This window comes from Falco punctatus (assembly GCF_963210335.1).
Source record: "Falco punctatus genome assembly, chromosome: 10".
Lineage (NCBI taxonomy): Eukaryota > Metazoa > Chordata > Aves > Falconiformes > Falconidae > Falco > Falco punctatus.
The window spans coordinates 6,345,787-6,367,201 of record NC_137590.1 but is presented as its reverse complement, the minus strand read 5'-3'; the positions used below and the strand labels follow the sequence as shown (position 1 = coordinate 6,367,201).

General features: G+C 51.7%; 1 protein-coding gene and 1 long non-coding RNA gene across 2 annotated transcripts in view; one reads left to right on the top strand and one right to left on the bottom strand.

Moving 5' to 3' along the window:
• Positions 1-2,678: 2,678 nt before the first annotated feature.
• Positions 2,679-21,415, bottom strand: part of JPH2 (junctophilin 2) — a 37,581-nt gene continuing 18,844 nt past the window's right edge. The window contains exons 3-6 of the mRNA XM_080404962.1: positions 11,812-11,930; positions 7,438-8,228; positions 6,263-6,360; positions 2,679-5,192 (exon numbers count right to left, since the gene is read on the bottom strand). Of these exons, the coding sequence (XP_080261088.1) occupies positions 6,280-6,360; positions 7,438-8,228; positions 11,812-11,930 (991 nt within the window). The 3' untranslated portion in view covers positions 2,679-5,192; positions 6,263-6,279. The remainder of the gene's footprint in view (positions 5,193-6,262; positions 6,361-7,437; positions 8,229-11,811; positions 11,931-21,415) is intronic.
• Positions 11,940-19,862, top strand: LOC308070660. Its single transcript, XR_013930799.1, has 2 exons — positions 11,940-14,208; positions 16,181-19,862. It is a non-coding gene; the product is annotated as an uncharacterized lncRNA (long non-coding RNA).

Genomic DNA, 21,415 nt, shown 5'->3' with positions numbered 1-21,415 from the left:
GGCTGCTGCTTTGAACTCATTAGTTCAAGCAGGCCCCAATTAAGGAGCTGCTAATAAAGCCTGGGGGATAGTCCTACAGCAGTGTTAATGTAATCACTCAGCAGTTACTTGTTTATGTTGCAATTCATGTTCCCTAAGGCCTCCGGAAGGGTCTCTGGCTAGTGCTGCCCCCAACCTGCCTCCTCTCTGAGGTTGCTCCTCAGCACTCTTCAAACCAAGGCATCCATTCTGGGGAGCATGCTGTGATGCACAGCAGATCCAAGCTTGCCAGTCCTGGAGGACTGGTGCTGGTTTATGGAAATACCTTCAGTTAGCAGTTAGCCAGCTCTGCATATTTCTGCCCTGCCGGGGTCTAAATGCAGACCCCAATGGGAGGACATCACTGGCATTGCCTGTGCCCCAAACCAGGGGGACCTCCCCAGCTATCAACTGAGGGAGGGGACGTGACTCTAACACCACAGGTCCCCTGTGCCATGGGTGATGGCCAGAAGTATTAAGGACAGTCTGTGTTTTATAATTGCTGACTTTTCTTATGACCACCTTGTGAATTGGGCTCAGTGTGCTGTTTCTATAGAGACAGGGGATGCTGCCAGTGCACTGGCGGCCACTCACTGCTCCTCCGAAAGGGAATGCCTGAAGGCACAAGCCGGGAAGCCTTTAAGCTTTCCCCTCTCATGGAGAAGGTCCTGGGGTGATCCCAGTGCTAATATGATTTTGAGATGGCCAGTGAAAGCCCCTTGTTCTCCCGTGCTGGCCGATCCTGTCTGTCCTCACAGGCACGGCGTGGGTGGCTGCTTGGAGGAAATAAAGTAAAAGCAACTTTTTCCAGCCATGCAGTGACAGCGTTTCTGGCAGAAGAGGAGAGGAGAGGGTGGCCACTGCAGGGCCCCTTGCCAGCCCAGAGCTGGGCATGGTGTGCCCTTGGCTTGGCCAGGTGGGAGGGGAAAGCCAGAATTTGCAGAGCCAGGTCTGGGGACTAAGCCATGGCCAGGCATGTGACAGTGTTTCGCTGGAGCTGCTAACAGTGGCTGTTCCCCAGTGCATTAATGCTCCCAGCATCACATTGGCTTCCTCTAGGAAGGGTTCTGGAGCAAAGGCGGTGGTGGAGAGCCAGCCCCGTTCCTGGCTCCTGGGCCAGAAAGGAGCACAGCCACCCCGCTGAGCTTCCCGGCACCTACTCACTGCCAGGGCCACCTTCACCCAAGCTCTGGCCATTCCTCTTGTTGGAAGATGCAGGCCAAGAGCAGGGCTTGCTCCCGAGAGCCCCGACGCCCTGCAAGGGCGGTGGAGGGCAGCGTGCCGGTCTCCAGGACGCCTGGGCAGGTCACTCTCAAAGGACACCGGGGCTCAGATTGCACCTTCCCTCCCACCGGTGAGGCTGAGGCTGCTGCCCTTCGGACACAGGATCAGGCTAGTGCCTTTATCCTGGTTCTCACGTATCGGACACCTCCCTGCCTGCCCAGGGACGCCTGGCCAGAAGCAGGGTGGGGACGTTACCCCTGAAACCAGCAGCTTCTGAGGCAGAGACCCAGCGCTGTTCCCCCTCCCCTGAGGAAGGGGCAAGCTTTTTGTTCTGCCTTTATTAATATTTTTGAAGCAATATGTCATCGCTTTAGCAGCAGACCCACCTACCTCCCTGCTGCCTCTGCCGCACATGGGCCAAAGATATGCTCCATTCATCAGCCTGAGATTTATGAGGTGCAAAGGGCTCCAGTTACCCTGCTGTCCCCAGCCTCCTCCCAGTGACTGGATGAATGAGATGCTGCTGGTTACTCACATAGCAGAAGCAAAATAAGCTCAGAGGAGAGTAAAGCCACCATTACATCAAACTCAGCTCCTTAAGCCTCTACCAGAGCACGAAATCTTCTGCCATGAGACCCCTTATACCCACAGAAGCTGGGGGAGACTCCGCTGCCCACAGAAGCTGAGCCTGCATCCTGCCAGCCTCTCTGCACAGGCTGGCTTTGCTCATGTGAGGTACTCCAGAAATAGAAAAGGGATTGAAGGTTTTGGCTACTCTGGATTCCTTGGGCCCCTGGGCCCCACTGCCCCTGGCTGGCGCTGGGCTCTGCTCTCCCGTCCTCCCTCATAAATCACTCTTCCCCCAGCTGCCATTTCCCTGCCCACTGTGCCTGGCTTTCCTCTCACTTTGGCTGTTTGAAGAGGTTGAGAGGACTGACCGCAGGCAGGGGAGAATCACTCCTTTCCAAACCAGGAGGGCTGTGGCACTAGAGGAACAGGCAGTGATGCACACCTTGGAAGCAACTTGGCAGCAACTTGGCAGCAGCCCTGGGTTGGGAGGCAGGGAAGGGACCTGTCAGCATCACCTGGGCAGACTTCGGGCCAGCAAGCTGCCCTTCCTCCTGGGCCTGTGCAACCTCTGGTGGGGGCCAGCATGATGGTAGCACACAGAGCTTGTTCAGAAAGCAGGAAGTGTCCTCAAACATCTGGCACCAAACTTCTAAAAAGCAGTAAGTGAAAAAAATTATCTTTGCAAAGTTTCCCCCATCAACAACAAATGCAAGATTTTTAAATAGATACTGGGAAAAAGCTGAAGACTATCCAGATGCCATCTACGAAATTCTGTACCACGTGTTGATGAACTCCCATTTAAGACTGGAGTGAATGTGTCAACCTTGAAAGAAAGCTGAAGATTGACCTGCAAAGATCCACATGGATACAGTGAGCAGATAACTGTTTATTATTGCACATAATCCAGCAGAACAACCGACAGAAAACTCCGGACAGTAGTACACAGATTGTAGTAAACAGCTTGCAAAATCTGTGATGAAGGTATTTTTGTGTGAAGAGTGAAATGTATCTGCATCTTTGTAAGACCTGAAAAGTATAACACAATATCCTAGTCAGTTTTGAAAGCATGCAGTTTGAGGTAAATCTGTTATTTTGCATCTAAGAAAACGAAATCCCTAAGGGGCTATATATATGTATATATCCATATCTCAGTGCAATATGGATATATTTATACGTCACATAAAAGCAAATCTACCTACTTTTCTCAGAAAGTTCCTAGGAGGAAAGCACATTACCGAGTGCATATCACATGCATAAAAAAGTGGGGTGGGGGTAGGGGCAGAAATTACCTTAGCTCTGTTGAAAAAGATCCATTTTTGTGCTCAGTGATAAATAAAAGCCCCTCAGGTCTCTCAACGGAAATTGTCTTGGTGGTTAATAAATGCAGTTGGCATACTGAACTGCAGAGCTGGCAAGTGAGTGCCAGCAAACAGAGATAAAACGTCAAAGGCATCAGAGCCTGGGGTTTGCAATACATTTATACTTAAGAAAAAAAGAAAAGAAGCAAATTGCTACTAGACTATGCTCTGTAGATGCTGCTGCATAGCTTTCTCAGGACTGGTACAGCCACGTGGCTTTTAGAAAGGGATCACATTCACTTCTCCCACAGTTAACACCACATATTTGCTACTGTGGCAACGTTCCTGAGCTGAATAAGGTTAAAAAATAAACTTGGTTCACAAAGAAAAGTACTGAATTATTCTCACTCTCTTATGCCATAATTAGAGCAGATAAATTAGGCAGGTTCTCCCCCATCTCTCCAGTCAGTGTAAACCCCTGTGTGTCTGCTACCCTGTCTCTGAAATCCTTTCAGATTGATCTTTGGAGCAGACTGGGCACCTGGGTTTTTCCCAACTATCATTTCCCCATTCTTTCCAGTCCCTCAGGTTTTCCCACCCAGTCCTGTGCTGTGGGACCTCAAGATACACAGAGGTGCACAACTGACTATAAATAACATTTCCAATTATCTTGAAAAGGGATAGAAAATACATATTGCTCTTAAAAAGAAAGAAGAAACATGTCCAAGCACTCAGCCTCACACTAAACTGTAACTTCATCTGTGCCGACCTTCAAAGCTCACACTGCTAAGGATCAGAGCAGATCATGGTGGAAACATCTTCCAAAGGTCACTCCCTGTCGCAGCTTTGGGAAGAATCAGTGCAAATCGCTCAGGCTTCTAAGCCTCGCACGCAAGAACAACAAGCTAGAATTGCCCCACTGTACTCTACCACTGCTGAAAGTCTGGTTGCTGTGTATTTTTGAGCCTAACACCCAAATACACTGGAGTCACTCGGGTCTCTGCACCTTTTTTTCTTTCAGGAATAATGTAACCTCTCCCATGACAGCCACCCTGCATCCTCTGGCTGGAAAGTCTGTTCACTCTGTTGCAATGGGAGAGCCCAGGAGCCCCCCTGCAGCCCAGCATGCCAAGGGGAGGAACCTGCAGGTGTACGGAGGTATTTTTCAGTAAGTACCTCCTTTTCATCGTAACTCACAACATTTTCATAGAAAAAAGGGGTAAAGGGACAAATTCAGCACACCTATTTCCTTTCCCGATATGGTGGGAAGTCTCCCACTGCAAGATGCTTCTGTACAGAGCATTGCTGGTGGCAGGACAGCACTCCAATGGCACCTGATCCCGCAACAGGCACCATCTCCACCTGCAGCATCCCCCACATGCACAAACAGCCTTGGATCAGCCAGTCCCTCGCACCCCACCCCGCAGCCCCTGTCTGTCGTGTGTCAGCAGGCGTGGGCAGGACTCTGGTTACACTTCAACAAGTCCAATTTCCAACTTGCTCCCCCTCTCAGTCCTCTATATGAGGAAAACTACTCCAGGCGATGGGGAAAGACTTTTTATTCATCCCTTTGGATGACTTCCAAGCACAGAGGGTGACGTTGTCCACCCCTAGCTGTGGCGTGGCTCTCATGAGTCATTTTGGTTGCTGTGTATTGCTTCATCTCCACACCATGGATGCTGTTTTTTGGGAAATCTCTGACACCGAGTCAACCAAGGGAGTTACAAAACACATCAGTGTGCACGCAGGAGACCTTCTCACTCGTTTTCCTACAGCTACAGATAAATCCCTCATCTCTGGCATGACAGGACAGTTGATGGCTTTGGTGAGAACAATTTAAGGCAACTGTTACTTTATACAAAGAAGAGAAGGAGACTGAATTGCAGAAACCCTGGCTTTTCCTTGGTAGATTGCAGAGGCCAGCCACAGCCTGGGAGCAGGGAGACTAAATTGATCTTCAGGTGCTTTCATTTAAGGTTGATGTTTGCAGTGCAACCTTGAGATCGCAAGTCCTTTTAGGTGTTTCCAGGTGGCTGAGTTTTAATCCCCGCCAAGGTCTGTGGTCTCCATCAGCAGCAATGCCTGTCCCAGACAGAGATGAACAGAAGAGTGAAGAGTAAAGAGGGAGAAAAAACACACCCAAAACGTAATTGTGGCTGTCTGCAAGCCTTTCACCTGTGCAGACAGAGTGAGGACTAAGATGACAACAGAAAGCAGTGCCCAGCAGAGCAGTTTTATCCTGCAGGAGGCTGTGGGAAGGCAGCCCAACACCCTCATGGCAGCTTAGGAGGTACCTCTCGCATTATGGTCACATGAGGCCCAAGGATCAGTTTCAGCCTTGACAGGGGTTATTTCTGCAATATTTGAGCCCAAGGTGACAAAAACCTTGTGGAAACCCATGACATATTCCTGTGTGTAGGAATCCCACAGGCACAAGACACCTCACAAGATTTTATTGCCACCGAATCCAAATGCAAACCCTCGTCCCAACTCAAGTGGAAGGCCTGAGTGAGCTCCCGTTTAACCTTAGTCAGATACACATCTCAGATTATATTTACCTTTAGTAAAATGACTAGAAACAACAGCTACAGAACTAGCACTGGGGCAATTGGAGCTGCAGATTTCAGAGTGTCATATTTTTTTTTGTGTTCTTGCCTCTTGCTGGGCTGAGTGCAAAAAATATTGCAATGTATGAGTTACCTGGCAGCAGCTGGCACAGAACAACAATTTGAAAGTGTTTCTCAAAACATGTTCGCAGAAAACAAATTTCAAATTTAATGTCATGCATTCTTGCACTGGAAGTCTCACTCCGTGAATCATGCCCATGCAGCTGGGAAGGCGAAACTATACTGTGAGATTGTATCTGATCAACACAGTTCAATTTTTTAACTTTGAGGAAATAATTTTATGAAAAAACTTGAGAACCATCCACTGAAATTACTCCACAAATCACTCTTGGGACAGGCAAGGGATAACTGAGAATTCTCAATGCTCAATGCAAGGTAATTGCATCTATTGAATAAATACCCATGCATTTTCATCACCAGGGCACCCATCAATGAATGATTTGCATTGGCAGTAAAGCTAGTTAACCCTAAAACATCCACAGTGACATCTATAAATTGAGGGTAAAATCTTATTGCTCTTCTTACCTTGTCTGAGGGGTACATCATGTCAAAAAATGTACAAATAGGATGGCCAGACCAATGTTCAGTAAGATGACCATGCAGATCACGATTGTGTTAGGTCCCTGAAGGAAAAACCCAAAACAGAGAATTATACACCAGAGCTCCAGGTGAGGAGACAGATGCAGCTTGATTCTGCTATTCAAAAATACCAGAATTACCCACTCCCGATGCACAGATATCTGGCTCTTAACAGCCAGCCTGAATTTTGAACTAGTTCAATATATCTGTCAATCCCTATTCCTATGTCTCCCTTGCAAACTCCTTCTAAGGAGGCTAAATCACGCTTCTTCTGAGGCCAAGTCAGATGAAGGGAGACCCTGACCACAGGCACATGAAGTGCTAAGTCCATGTCAGGCTGCTCCTCCCAACTCCTTTCTCCACCTACATTGCCGTGTTTGCAAAGTTGCCATTTTTAAGATAAATAAATGCACCCACATGACACTGCTCTAATTTCAGACCAAAATATTTCCAAGCTGTGCTTTTCTAAAGTCGCATCAGAACCATTCACGTCTAAAGGGTTGCAAGATGAGAAGCAGCGGGCTAATAAAATGTCTGGATTTACAGCTGTATTTGCTCCCAGCAAAACTAATTTCAGTGACTATATTTTAAACCTGGGAAATCAGCTGGTGATTCGAAACCACATGCCAGCTCATGAGGTGCCCCTACTGCAAAAAAGTAAAAACAGGTAAAAAAAACAACCCCGCTTTGCTTTTTCATTCCCGTGCTACATTTTCCCCTCAGTTTTCCACATCCATGTTAGCTGGTAAAAAGGGTGCGAAAAGAGGGGGAGACAAATGTAAAAAATGAATCCGAAGATGCCTGTTTTCCTCAAATTTTGAAATAGGGATGTGTCGGGAAGCCGAACTGCCCTGGTGCAGAGAGGCAGTTAAAATAAGAGGGTTGTGAGCACCAGCGCCAGCGCCGGGGCAGGGCAGGCTGGGAAGGCGGCAGGACGGGGAGGTCAGCGGGCGTTGGGATGCCGAAAAGAGCCTCTGGATGCTGCTGGGGGCCCGCTGCAGCCCCCCGGCCCTGGGCTCTGCATCCCTCTGGGCCCTTTTGGACCTCCTGGGAAAAATAAACAAAAAATAAAAAGGCAGAGATGGCTCCCAGGGGTGCCTCCTGGGCTGCCTCCACGTCACCTCTTCACACTCCTCCTCCTCCTGCGCTGCCACCACCGCCGCTGGCGGGGCCGGGCCCCGCTTGGCCCCCGCCTTGGGCTCCGTCCGCCCCGGTGCCCTGCCCTCAGTCTTGCTGCCAGCGGTGGGCTCGGCCCGGCCCGCAGCCCTGCGCTCGGGGCTGGGGCGCTGCTTTGGCTCCTTGGGCTGCGGCGGCTCCGGCCTGGCCTCCGCGCTGGCCGCTGCCTTCTCCTCCGGCTCCTGCGGTGGGGTGGAGGTGCCCCCCCGGCGCTGGGGGTCCCCCCGTGGCGGCGGGGGCTGCGGCTCGGGCTCGGGGGGCAGCTCCTCCTCATAGTCCGCGGCGGGGGAGACCGGGGAGGTGCGCACAGCGTAGCTGTGGTAGCCCTTGACGAGCTCGACGTCGGGCTCGTGCGCCATCCTCTGCAGCGGCCCGATCTCCATCTGCTCGGTGGGGTGCCCCCAGCCCCGCGAGGCCGGACGGCCCTCACCCTCGAGGGGCACGGGGCTCCCGCCGCCCGCCGGGCTGCCCGCCCCGGCCCAGCTGCCCGGACGGAGGGCACCGTCCTGGCGGGGGGCCGCTTTGGCCCGCTTGGCCTCGGGAGGGGTGGCGGCAGGGCTGGGGGCCGGGCTGGCGCGGCGGCGGGCCTCGTCCTGCTCGTGGAGCTGGGGGCTCTCGGGGGGCGTGGGGGGCGGCGGGGCGCCTTCGGGCCGTGGCGCCTCCTCCTCCATGTTGACGGCGTGCTCCGCGTTCTCCATGATCTCCTGCAGCAGCTTCCGCTTCTGGTACTCGGGGCCTGCGAAGAGAGGGGATGGTGTGAGGCACCGCCCAGGGGGCCCGAGGGACAGCGGGCCGCTCGGGCTCTGTGCCACCATTACGCCCTCGTGGGTTTGAGGACGACTGCGAGAGGGTCCAGGCTGGAGGCTGGGAGAGGAGGTGCTCCCAAACCAGAGCCTGCTCCCAAACCAAGCTGCTCCCAAACCAAGCTGCTCCCAAACCAGAGCCTGCTCCCAAACCAAGCTGCTCCCAAACCAAGCTGCTCCCAAACCAGAGCCTGCTCCCAACACAGAAGCTGCTCCCAAAGCAGAAGCTGCTTCCTGGAGAGATTTCCTCCAGGAGCAGCTGGAGGCTCTGAGCCCCACCACGTGAAGTCCAGCTGGAAAGAGCCAACAGAGCAGGTGTGGAGCTCCAGGTAAGGGTAAAGAAACAGTGAAAATCTGCAGCCCAGCTTTTTGCAGCCACACAGATGGGCTATCCTGGGGCTAAAGAGGATCCAGCTCCCATCAAAGTTTTGGTTTGGTTTTGGGGTTTTTTTGTTTTTTTTTTATTTTTTTTTAATGGCTGGGAAACTCTTCCATGTGGCTTCTTTGATGTTTAATACCATGGCAACTTCACAAGTGATACAGGGGATGTCCAGCCTCCTCGGGAAAGGCAGGTATGCCCAGATGATCCACCTGTCATCCCTCACGATGGGGAAAAAACCCCATTTCTCATGCATGGAGCAGGGCTGGCAATTTCACAGCCCTCCTCTCTGCACTGAGCCCTGCAACAGCAGCATAATTACCTGGCACCATCACACCAGGTGATGCAGAGCTTTGGCTTTGCTCTGGCCTCAACTCCAACACTGATTTGTCAGCTCTTAGCCACATTGCCCTCAGTTCAATTGTACATCTATCATTAAATCTTTACTTCTTGTTAACCCTAGGCTGTGTCTGCAAAGCAAACTGCAGACCAGCTGGAGTCTGGGGAAGTCAGCCAGAGCCTGACACCAAAGGTATCTGTTGTGCTGGGTGGCTGGCTAAGCAAAATCCACCACTGAACAACTGGGAATATCTTTTGAAATAACCACCCTGCACGGTGCTCTACATGCTGGGACCCATGCTGGGACAGGGGTCCCCACATGTCACTGGGATGCTCATAGCAAGTGCGAACGTGAAGAGCATGCTACTTATGGGCAGCGTGACATCACAAAACAGCTTGTTTGGAAGCAAAGCACCTGCTTTTGAAAGTGGCTGTGGCCTCATTCAGCTGAATCCAAGTGATGCTGAGGGGTGCAGACATACAGGGCTTACTCTGTGCTCCTGAACAGCACAGATCCTGGAGCCGCTCTGGCCCCAGCTGCCTTGAAGTTCCTCCCCTTGTCTCCTCCACCCCAAGCAGACGCAGACTCGAGCCCAGTCAGGAGACTGGGATTGGTGCTCCTTTCCCTCTAATAAATCAGGGGTGTGATTTGCATGCTGCTACCTTCTGCCCATGCAGGCAATGCCTCCGCTTGGAAGGGGCAGTGGGGAGAAAGAGAGCACTGATTTTAGCTGCTGTGCCCTGCCTGCACACTCCTGTCAATCAGCTGGCAACCCATTCAGGGCCATTTATTTCTGGCTGCAAGTGGATTATTTGGAAGCCGTTTCAACAGTTGTTCAGACTCCTCAAAAAAGGCTGCCTGCAGCTCCAGACTCCTTACGCTCTCCTGCTGCTTTCTTCTCCTCCTGAATAATTCATACCAAAAAGCCCCCAGCTGCCTGGAGGGCACTGCACAGCTCTGATCCTCCTCACCTCCCCACCCTCACCTCCCGGCATGACATTGCAGCAAGGGCTTTGGCATACATCCCTCTGCTCTAAGCTATTAGGGTTGATATCCAGGGCTGGATATTTATTAGAGATATGAGGCTTGCTGAGCAGGATTGGCCCGTGCCAGACATAGCAGGTCTATCTGCCAGGACAGCGGGGGGGGGGGAGGAAACTCAGCGGCCGAACACTACCAGGCTCTCCTGGCTGTGTGACGAGCAGCTTCGAGTCCCAGCAAAATCCAAGGGTGGACTTTGTTTGCTCCTGGATGGTGCAGACATACAAGAGATGTTTCCCCTTGTTGTGCACTTGGGGAATTCAGAGGTTTTAAAGAAATAAGACGATTTAAAAGAAAAACACAAACACACATCAGCAGCTTACAAGGCCACTGAGAGGGGCCAGGACCCAAGTGAAGCCCTACATAAAAGCAGTGAGAGGACTCAGCACTGGAAGAGCCAGCAACAGAGGCCAGGATGCTTCAAGCATTTTGTAGAGACCATTTCAATTGTCTCATTCAATTGCCATGGGTGGAAAAAATAATCTAGCTAGACATCAAAAACCTTCCATCAGGAATTCCAGTTTCCTTTGCCTCTGTGCTATAAATACCCCAGTGTGCAAAGGGTGAATGTGGAGCTGTGAGTGGCAGCTGAGGGGCTTATGTCAGGATCAAGCAACGTTTAGCTATTGTTAAATGAAGTGCCACATGCTGGCTCATGCCCATGCCTGGGCACTGTGGTGTTTCCCCACTCAAAGCCAGCTCCAATGGGCCTTGCTGGGCGGTGGGGAGGAACAGGCAGCCCTCCAGCACAGTGTCTCCCCACCTAGTAGGTGCACGTCAAGATGGGAGTACAGGGAATTTAGGCAAATTTGTCAGCATGACTCCCCCTGGCCAAGCATCAGGTGTGAGGTGTTCCCCTTTCCCACTGCACACCCTGGACCGGGGTGCAGTACCAGAGACCTGGGGGCACCGAAATCAGAGCAGGAGCAGGCAGCAGGTTTTGCTCAGCAGGAGTAAACCTCTGGCTTTTAGCCCCAGTTTTGCTGCTGTGATCCTGCCTCAGCAGCCACAGGGCACTTGTTCCAGGTAACAAAGCCACATAATAAGAAAGAGAAGGTAAAAATAGGCACTTGAATCCTTTTCTGCTTTGTTATTATGTTCCCTCTCCAGAAAGGAAAGCTTTCCAGGAAGAACATAACCCTAGCTAACTTGGTCTAGGAAAAGGTAATGGCATTCACAATGCTGTCTATAACATTATACCTCCTATCTACTAATCCTCAGTGCTTGGTCTCACAGAAGGAACCTCCCAAGTGTTTTTCCAGCCAAATAATCAGCAGTGATGCTAACAAATAAATAGGTAACCAGGGAAGTAGTATTTTGCATTAGCAACTTTCTTGTAGGATATTACAGCCTCTAATTAGCTGAGTCTGATCATACCCTGGTGCGGTGTGGGGCCCCGCAGAGTACGGGCTTGTGAGTCAATGTGCAAAGCTGTTCCAAGAAAAAGCCAGGAGGGATATATCTACAGGAGCATTGCAAATAGACCCGAGCTCACTGCCTGCCCTGCCTGGTGCTGGGAGGGCTTCAGCATGTGGAGAAACACGAGGGGAAGCTGAGGGACTCTGGGTTTTTCCAGCAGGTTAAACAGTGGTGTAAGGAGGACAGCAAATCATCCAGGGCAGGGCGCTAGCTGAACTTGTACAAAAGAGGATTTAGGATAGACAGAAGGGCAACTTGTTATAAAGCAGGTGAAGTATTTGAACAGATGCTGCAAGGAAACTGCAAAATGCCTCTTAGAAGATGCCTCTGGTCCTACCTGGCTGGTAGAAGTCCGGGGAGAGCTCCCTGGCCATCATTCTGGCTATGCCCGATTCACTGTTAGCTGCTTGAGCTGCCTGCTCAGACCCTTCAGCCTTGGCTTTGGCATGAGCCGTCCTGTGGAGAGAAGAGAGGACAACAGTGAGCAACATCTGAACCAAGATTGCCCCAGCTCGAGCAGCAGACCCCGTCCAGCAACAAAACCAAATCAGCCCATCTGGCATAACAGCACTCAGCGCTCGCCCACTTGACCCCAAACCCCCGCACTCGAGGAGGAAAGACCAGATTTTCAACAAGGGTCACAGATGCTTCAGGTTCAGGTGGGAAGGCTGCACGTAGCCACGCAAGCGAACCAGGCAGGGATATTTGCAAACACAAGCATGCTCATGTGTTGCAGCGAGGCAGCTGCTGCTGCAAAACAGACTTGCTGCTGTGCTGTGAAGCACTGAAAACCTAGCTCAGAGGAATGCCTGAAGCATCGCTGTGGGCATCTTTGGAGCATAAGGCAACAATAACATGATGGCTGGACACCGCTGTGCTGTGACCAGCCTTGAGTTGCTGCACCTTGCCAGAGGCAGCGTGCCCCTGCCCAGCACACCAGACATGTTTTACCCCAAATGTCTCTCCCGTAACTTGCCAGCAAACAACACACATTGTCCAAGGGGCTCCTTTACTCACTGCAGCTTGGGGGGCTGCTCTCCCCTGTGCTAGGCAAGGCAGAGCTATTGCCACCTCCTCAGCTTGGCTGCCCAAGTTCTCTCCGCTCCTTCCCAGAGTATTTCCTTGTTCCATCGGGCTATAGGGCTATTAGAGTTATTTTGCTGGCCAGCTGTCGTATTCCTCACGTGCCTTGCACTCGGGGCCCTGTGATCTTCATGCTAAAAGCAGGGTTGGCTTTACAGCCCAGCTGCTCATGGTCTGGGAAGGAGCTGACTTCAAACAGCAAAATCACACCTTAAAAATAAGGGAGAGTGAAGCACCATATATTCAGCTGCTTTGTTCCCCCCGGGGCTTACAGAGAGCTGCTTTCCCCACGCTCTTACTATCATGTTTGCTGAGGCTTCCCGTATTTCCCTTGCTGCACATAATGGAGCATACATCAGCTGTACATGCAAACCCACGTATTTTTCTGTGGACAATTAGATAAGCAGTTAGCAGTCCTCAAACACCAATTCACTATGAATTATAACCTCTAATATGGTCTTCCCATGCCTGATGAGCCCTTTTCAGACTCAGGTTGGTATCTGGTCATGTTTTAGGACAAAAAATGAGGAAAGATGCAGTTCTCATCCTTGCAGTGAAAATGCTCCAGAGGAATTTTTGGACTGTCAGTTGTGAAATCAGGATTAATTCTTTAGCATTAAGCCGAGATGCAGTAGACAGACGAGACTAGCTTTAGTCTGAATACTTGACAGGTGCAACGAAAAGGTGATAGAAATGCTGTTCTGAGACACTTGGAAAGTAGAAGATCTATATATACACATACATACATACACATACACACACACACACAGACACTCTTTTGAGTAGCTGCAGGGAAAGAACTAAATGCAGGGCATTAATCCCAACTGATACAGGCAGCAGTGTGGCTTGATGGGGAGTGGAAAACGCTGTTCAGGGCCCTGCGATAGAGAAGAGGGTGTGGAGCTGCTGCAGCTCAGCCTGTCTCTCCCTGGGATGACACCCTGCTCCACTGGAGCCATGATTCACCCCCTGCCCACACTCACATGTTATCTCCCCACTTTCTCTGCAGGCTGAGCTGCCTGGGATTGCTGTCATTCTTGGTCTTCTTATCCAAAATTATTATAGCTCCTGGAAAACCCAGAAACAAGACACGATGAGGCAGAAAACAGCAATTTTAAGCTGTTGCTCACAAGCAGGAGGTCTGAGGCAGCTCTGACTAGAGAAAGCACCTCCTTTTTTGGTAGCATATAATCAACGTGATAAATTCCACTATAATCTGTCAGGGGCCAAGGGGGATGTTTCTGTGCTTTCCATGCCTGGGGGATCAGAGCGGGCTGGGCGCGCTGCGTGTGGGGCACACAGCCTGCCTGGCGCCGGCCCTGGGAAGAAGCTTGCAAAGTGAGGATCCAGCTCTTCACGCCGGCAGGACGTGCTCTGACCCCTGACTTTGTCTTGCTGCTCTCGGAGGACAGGATTCACCATACAGAGATAAAATCCTCCTTTTCGGCTGCTCGCTGAGCCAGGCAGAGGCTATCCTGGCCACTTCCCAGCCAGGTAATCAGCTGGGGGAGCAGCAGGCAGCTCCTGGCAATGGGTGGATGCTTTCTTAAAGGTAAAAAAGTAATCTGGAAGTGGACTGAATGTGGGGGTCTGCTCCCTCCACTAGTAAGGAAGAACAGAGCTGGATGCACACCAATGTGTTACCAAACAGGTACGGATGGCTCCTGCATGCTCAGCTCTCCCCCAGCACCTGGGGCCGACACAAGGGAACAGCCTGGGGGCGTTAGAGGTGACAAGGCATCTCCCAGTTTTGCTCTTCTCCTGCCCTCCAGAGAAGCTGCTGGCTGCTATATGGTTACTGTGTAGGGCTTGAGTACTGCGATTCCTGCAGGTAAAGGGATGGTGAGGCCAGGAAGACCCTCATCTGGGTTGCAGAGGCTGGGCTGAGGATGCTGTGGGTGGTGGGGAGCTGAGCCAGCTAGGCTGGGCCACCGCTGCCAGCCACTGCAGCCCCAAGGCTAGCAGGGCTCTACCACCAGCCCTCCTGGGCACAGAGAGGAGTGAGGCCAGGGAGGCCATGGGGCAGCCCCCGAGCTCCACACATGGAGCTGTGACAGCAGGCTGAGCAGCACAACTCAGGGACCCCCGACTGCCCTGGGGATGCAAGCTGCATGGCAGCTTTGCCCAGCTCCCTCGCTCTGCAGGACATGCCTGACCTCTGCTCCTGTCCCCCTGCTTGCAAAGTTGTCCAGAAGTGTTTCATTTGGGGAGACTATGATCAACACAGCTGCAGTTTCAAATCTGGCACCTCCAGCACACCACGTGTTGGCCTTGTTGGCATCCCGGGGCGGCTGTGGTGCAAGACAGAGGGCTGCTCTGCCTGGCCAGCAGCCTGGCTGCAGCAGGGATGCTGATGCCCTGCGCTGGGTCCCTCCATCACTGAGATCACTTATTACAGCAGCAGCCAGGTGATGAACATGTGGCTTACAGACACGGCAGGTGTTTTAAATACATCTCCCCCAGCACACGCACGTCCCCAGGACACGAAGGGAAGGCACTGCTGCTCGCAGCCCTCCACAAAGTCACGCTGAGGGTTTAGTAACACCATGACAAAGCACAGCCTGGAGGAAAGGGCCCAGCCACAACAATAACATCTAACTTTGCCTAGAGTATTTCTGAATTTATCATTTATCCACATGGCTGGCATGTGCTGGGAGCTCAACACAGAGGAAAAGTTGGCCCTGGCTGCAAAGCAGGAGACAAATACCAGCCGCCTTGGGAGAGCCAGCGCATGCAACCCACAACACCAAAGTCTCTCCCAGCCCACAGCCTGGGGTCTGCCAAGCTCAGCAGTTAAAAAAAAAAAAAAAGGTCAGGCAGGTTTGAGGGAGGCAGGAAGGTGATCTCTGCACTTTAGACATGAAACATATGAGAGGAAAAATTTCTTCCAAGGCTAAGATCTGTTCAAAAAAGAGAATCCTTTTGCAAAAGGAAAATGCTGGTCTTTTCTTATATGCATATAAAGTCAACACTTTCCAGGCAGCACTTGAATCAGGGCCACACTTTTTTATTTACTACTGGTTGTGCTGTCAGCTCCCAGTGCCCCTGCAGAAAGCAGCCTGTGCAAAAAACAGCAGAGGAGAATGTCTGGAGATAGAAGAGGTCAGGGTGAAACTGAAACAGAGGCCCATGGATTTTACAGCACTCAGCAGCAGAACTCAAAATCCCCTTTTCAAGGGCAGTGCTGGACAACGAGCCACAAATGTTAAACACATCTAACCAGGGGCAATAAACAGAAAGAGGGGCCTTTACAAACCGACGCTGGTGCTCTCCATCCCAGGAGAGGCAGTACCGCCCGGGACAGCGCTTCCTAGTTTCACCCTGAGCCATCTCCCCAGGCAGCACCGTTAAAAATAGCTCCAGTGAATTCTTTGCAAGGAGGAGCAGCAGCCCTGTGCCCGAGCCGAGGGGAGTCATGTAGGCAATGCCTGCAGCCCCATCCCAGCCTTGCTGCCGCTGCCTCCCAGCAGCACCGGCTGGGTCACGGTGGCTCCTCCAGGGCCATGCCGGGCAGGGAAGCTTCACACCCCGGCTGAATGGGTGGGAGAGGGACAGTTAAATGCATCTGCTGTTTTGTTTGCTTCTCTGCCACGGCTCTAATGCTCTAATTGCTTTTTTACTAGTGCAGGACAGAGCACCAGTCCTGGCCATCTCCCAGAAATGCTGCCCAAATCATTCCTCTGACTGCTACTAAAATCCCCTGCAGACACACAAGCCGCAGCTGAACACCATGATAACAGGTGAGACCCAAAGCCAAGCCAACATGCCTGTCTCTTTGGACAGTTTATGTGGTTTTGCACATCTATGTTGGATTAGACTGTAAATGAGATTGGAATTAGCAGAGAATACTGCAAATTCCAGATGGGGCTGGGGTGCCTGCAGGTGCAGCAATGACCTTGCGGCTAGAAATAGGGGAAGAACTTAGCTCTCAGCCCAAGCTATTGCACATTTGTTTATTAAGGGAAAGACAGACTTGTCCAGTGCTGTCCTTCCTTCTCCAGGATCTCCTTCCTCCCATTGATTCAGCAAACCCTGAGCAAAGACCAGCTGAACACTTTTTTCTTGCCATTCTTGATATCATCAGCTGCCTAAAAGGCCAATTAAGCAAATGTAATTCATCAGTCAGCTCTAGGAATGGAGACTTCTGCTAAACTCCCCTCTCCTGGAAACTGGCTTTTCCAGCCCCAGCCAAGTCCCTGTTCCAGCATCCAGCAGGAATAATTTCGTCCTTCTGAAGAAGCATAAGATAACAGTTTGTCTGCAGCACTCAGACGGGATAGAGAGAAAGCTGCAGAAGTCCTTTTGTTGATGGCAACATGGTCCTTTCTGCATTCACATTGCAAAGGGCAAGGACACACAGACCTGACCAACACAAGTCTGTGTTGGTGGCTGGACTAGATGACCTTTAAAGGTCCCTGCCAACCCAAACCATTCTATGATTCTATGACCTGATCAGGACAGACACTTTCTGACTTCTCTGTTTTCCATGCTGCCTTTGGACTTGTGTCACTTCTACAGCAGAAGCATCCTTTTCTTCCGGCTCAGTCCCAATCCATCTCCTTTGTGCCTCTCCCTCTGCTTCCATGTGCATGCAGATAACAGCAAAGCTCTGCTACCCTCATTAGCTGGTGACCAGCCCATCGGACTGAATATCCTTTTTCAGTCCATCTTTCGTGCCACTTTTCCTGCCCACAGCCAAACCCATCTGTGTGTCCTGCCCCACAGGCATCCTGCCCCAAGAGCCAGCTGTACCATTCATCCTCCTCTTGCTCCATCACTCATGTGCATGTACCCACGCAATTTAGACTCTGACATTGTTGGGGTGCATGAGGCTCCTGGTTTATCTTATGGACTCTGTACCTGCCAGGTGTGATCTAAATTGTGAATTAAGCATAAACCAACACAAACTGCCTCCTAAAGGAAACACTTCCACACCACCATAAAAGAAATCCAAAATGAGAAGCAATCCTGACCTTGCAGGGCAGCTCTGCCCTTCAGCCTCCTTTCTGTGGCAGATGGCTTATGAGATGCCCCAGGCTTTTCACTCATGGTACCAGCACTTACACAGAAGTGGTAGCACTCTGTACATGCCCAGGCTACTTAGCTGGATCAATCAGACCTTTTCTCTATCCTTCCATAAAAAAGGCATGAACAGGCCATTCAGCCAGGAGAAAAGCATCCTTTTCTGTGCAGTACTTCAGGAGCACAGGCCTGGCAGAGCTCCCTGCCACCTAACGAGCTCAGCAAGCATTAGCCTTTATGATTACTTGGTGAATTTTTTAAATACCGAAATGTTATCCTCAGCCCTAAATAGCTCAGAGCCACTTGCATCTTTCACCAAGGGATACTTCCCCTTGGAACAGTTAAAGTGATATTAATCTTACAGCAGACAGATCTGCAGCTGTCTTCAATAAGACGACAACCTACGCACCCCGGCTCTGTGTATGGGAGATTTGCTCAATTAAACTCCACCGGCCTGATGGCCCTGTGAGCTGAGTGGGACTGGGTGGGCAGCTCGCCGCCAGGGCTGGACTGTGCCAGCCCGCACAGCAGCCCATGGGCTGCGATGAGCTGGCTGGGCTAGCAGAGACCGCAGCTGCTCTCTGTTTCCCCCGCAGCCCTTGGATGCCAACCGGCAGCTGCCTGGAGCCGGCTCTAAATGGAGCAGCACAAGCCAGAGCCTCCTGGCTCCCAGAGCTGCTGGCCACTCGTCTGGTAGCATGGCCCTGAGGCCACTGCACTGGCCCCAGACCCACTGGTCCAGTAGCATGGCCCTGAGACCACTGCCCTGGCCCCAGATGGGCAGGACAGGCAGCTCCTCTCCCTGCCGGAGCCTGCTCTGCCTGCACAGTCGGGCTGGGAGCAGCTTGTAAGAGCATCCACAGAGATATCTTGGGGAGAAAAAAAAGGGGATTTGCAGCTGCCAACTGGACTCCTTCCTCCTTCCCCTGGTTTTCAGGTCCGCTGTCCTCCATGCTGCCCTGCGTGCGGATGAAGCGGAGCCAGTCTCCCAGAGCAGCACAGCCTTGGGACTACGCACAAACACCACCTTCCACCTTCCAGCTTCCACCACACCATTACCAAAGAGGTTCAACTAATACTCTGGGGACCCTTGTTTAATTAGCTACCACTGCGAGATCAAAGCAGCTGGGTTATCCCACCGATAAGGGCATCAAAACATCTTTACAGCACATAAGCAATCGGGGTCTTCCAGCTTTTCTTCCCCCACGTGCTCCTGCCTCCCTGCCTGTAGCTGCACTGAGCAGGCAGGGACTGCTTCCCACCCTGCCCAGGGGAAGGAATTCCCACTTCCAAGAAGACACCAGGGCTGCAGCATTCTTTTGTTGTGAAGGAGCCCTGCCTGATCCAGGAGCTCCTGCCCAGTCCCAAGCTCTGTCAAATGGATAGCATCCACAGATCGAGTGTGTTTTACCCAACTGCCACCTCCATCAGTCTAAAACGGGTCGAAATGTGTGTCTTCCCTCTAAGATTGTTGGCTTTTTCAGTGAAAAGTTTTAGCAACTTCTAACTTCACTTTTCAAGATTTCAGCAATCCAAACCAAAAGTGAGGAACTGCAGTATCTGTTTATGATCTTTTTCCCAGTTAAAAAGGAAAAGAAGGATTTTTTTTTTAAAAAAAAAGGAAATTAAACAGGCAGATTCCTTAAAATATTGTATTTGGTCAGAAGCCAAATTATTCATCAAAATTTAAGACAGAAGTCTTTTTGTCCCAGTCCTCTAGGTCTCTCAAGTTGACATTCACAGATCCAAGGTCCAGGAGAAATAAAAGGGAGCAGGGAGCTGTGAGGGCTGCCAGCCCACTGCCCAGGCAGCAGCACCCGCATCCCCTGTGCATCTGCACCCAACCCAGCCAGATGGGACACCAGGTCCCTCCTGGCACTCACCGAAGGCTCAGAAGGCCTTGCAGGAGCAAAACGACTAAAACTAAGACTCAGAAAGCCAAAGGGCTCTGACTCAGCACCAGGATAAGCTGAAAAAAATGCACCTCCTCCAGGAGGAGGGAGGTTTTCTGTATCTCAGGCTTTATGTTTAAATTGGACTTTTTACTTAAATGCATTTTATTTTTCAAGATATGCTTATTTCACATTCCACTGAAATGATGATAACCTCCAACCAAAGCCTGATTGAATCTGATGATTTGAAAGCTCAGCTCCCTGCTGGCTGATTTCAAGCGTTCGGATGGGAGTCAAAGTCTTCCTGCTCCATGCAGCAGCAGATCAATTGAACGAGAAGCTACCATTTTCCACAGTTGTTTTTGCAGATTAAAGTCACACTTCGTTTTTCCCTTTCTGTGTTTGTAAGCTGTTGAGATAAGGGTTTCCCACAAGGTCAGAATGAACAGCCCATTAATTCCACTTTCCCTGCATGGCTGGCTCTGAGTCATACCCATGCCTGGGGCTGACATCCTGCTATTCAAACTCTACTCCTCTTGAGGGGATCCCTGCAAGCCACAGCCCCACTTGCTTCAGCCCCAAAGACCCAGAAAGCCCTGGAGAAGGCAGTTTGCTGCCCAACAGATGCTTTCTCCATGGAGTTACTGAAAGCACATGCTCCCTCTTGCCCTTATAGGGCATGAAGCGCCTAAGGAAATTAATGTGAGGCGGATGGAAAATAGATAAAGCTGTGTGCACCCTCCTCTGGAGTCAAAACACATCTCAGCGTAATGAGCACGGTGGGCCAAAAATGTGTCAGTGCTGGAGCCGCAGCCAGCCTGGGCTGGGGACGAGGCCATCCTGGGGAAGGGCTACAAGAAAGGGGTGAAGGCATCACGCCATCACTCGTTCCACGGCACTGAACCCCTCCAGCCCACAAGGGCCCACATATCAGGGGCAGTCCTGCAGCTGGGGCAGGTGTCTGATCCTGGTACTGGGCCCTAACCCTGGGGCTCACTGTCCCCATGGCCTCACAGGAGCAGGAATGGAGAGGGACTCAGCCAGCCCCTGCAGCCTGCTCCCTGCCCGGCTCCAGCAGCCAGGACTGCAAGGGTGAGGTAGAAGGAGGGGTGAGCCCAGGGGCCATTTGGGGTGGGACGAGGGTCAGGCAGCAGTGGGAAACAGGCAATACTTCTGCAGAGCTGGAGAATGGTGCTCTGGGGCAGCAAAACCACAAAATCCCAGCTCACCCAAGCCCAAACCAGCCCTGCTCAGTCTTGATCACAAGGCTGTAAAGACCAAGCCCTGGCTCTGGGACAGGAGCTAAGCATCCCCATCTCCAGGATGCAAGTGACACAAAGTCCCTGAGCTCCTGATCCAGGGTGCAGGGAGGCTTGGGTGGAAGCATTACTCCTAACCAAACCATGCGCGGTGACAACGTGACGCCACGGCAGAAGGCAGCCAGGGGCGTTCTTGCTTCAAGAGCTTTGAGGGAATCCCAAGCTGAAGTGGTCCTGGCTGCAGTGGCATGGACCAGGCAGGTTTCCCCTCACTGTCCCTGGACACTGACCTCGGTTTGTGCTGATAAGCCACACAGAGGAGGTCACGCCTGCTCAGGAGCTGCAAAGGGAAAAGGTCTTTATTCACCCGGTTTCATGGGAAGGAGGGAGCACTGCTGGCACCAGAACCTCGTGGGAAGCAGGAGAGTCCCAGCCCTGAGCTTTGGTTGGTGTGGAAAAAGATGCCAGCAACTGGATTTCTATTAACCAAAAGTGAATGAAACAAGATTATTCTCTTTATAAACACACTGAGCTCTGTAAGAAATGTCTTTGCTGGGAGAACAGGACCAAGGAACGTCCCCTCACCGCTCTGTGTTGGCCCCAGCTATGGCAGGAGCCGCACAGCTGCCCTCATTTCTCCCTGCCACGCGTGCGCTGGCTCTCTCCGAGCCCTGCCTGTGGAAGC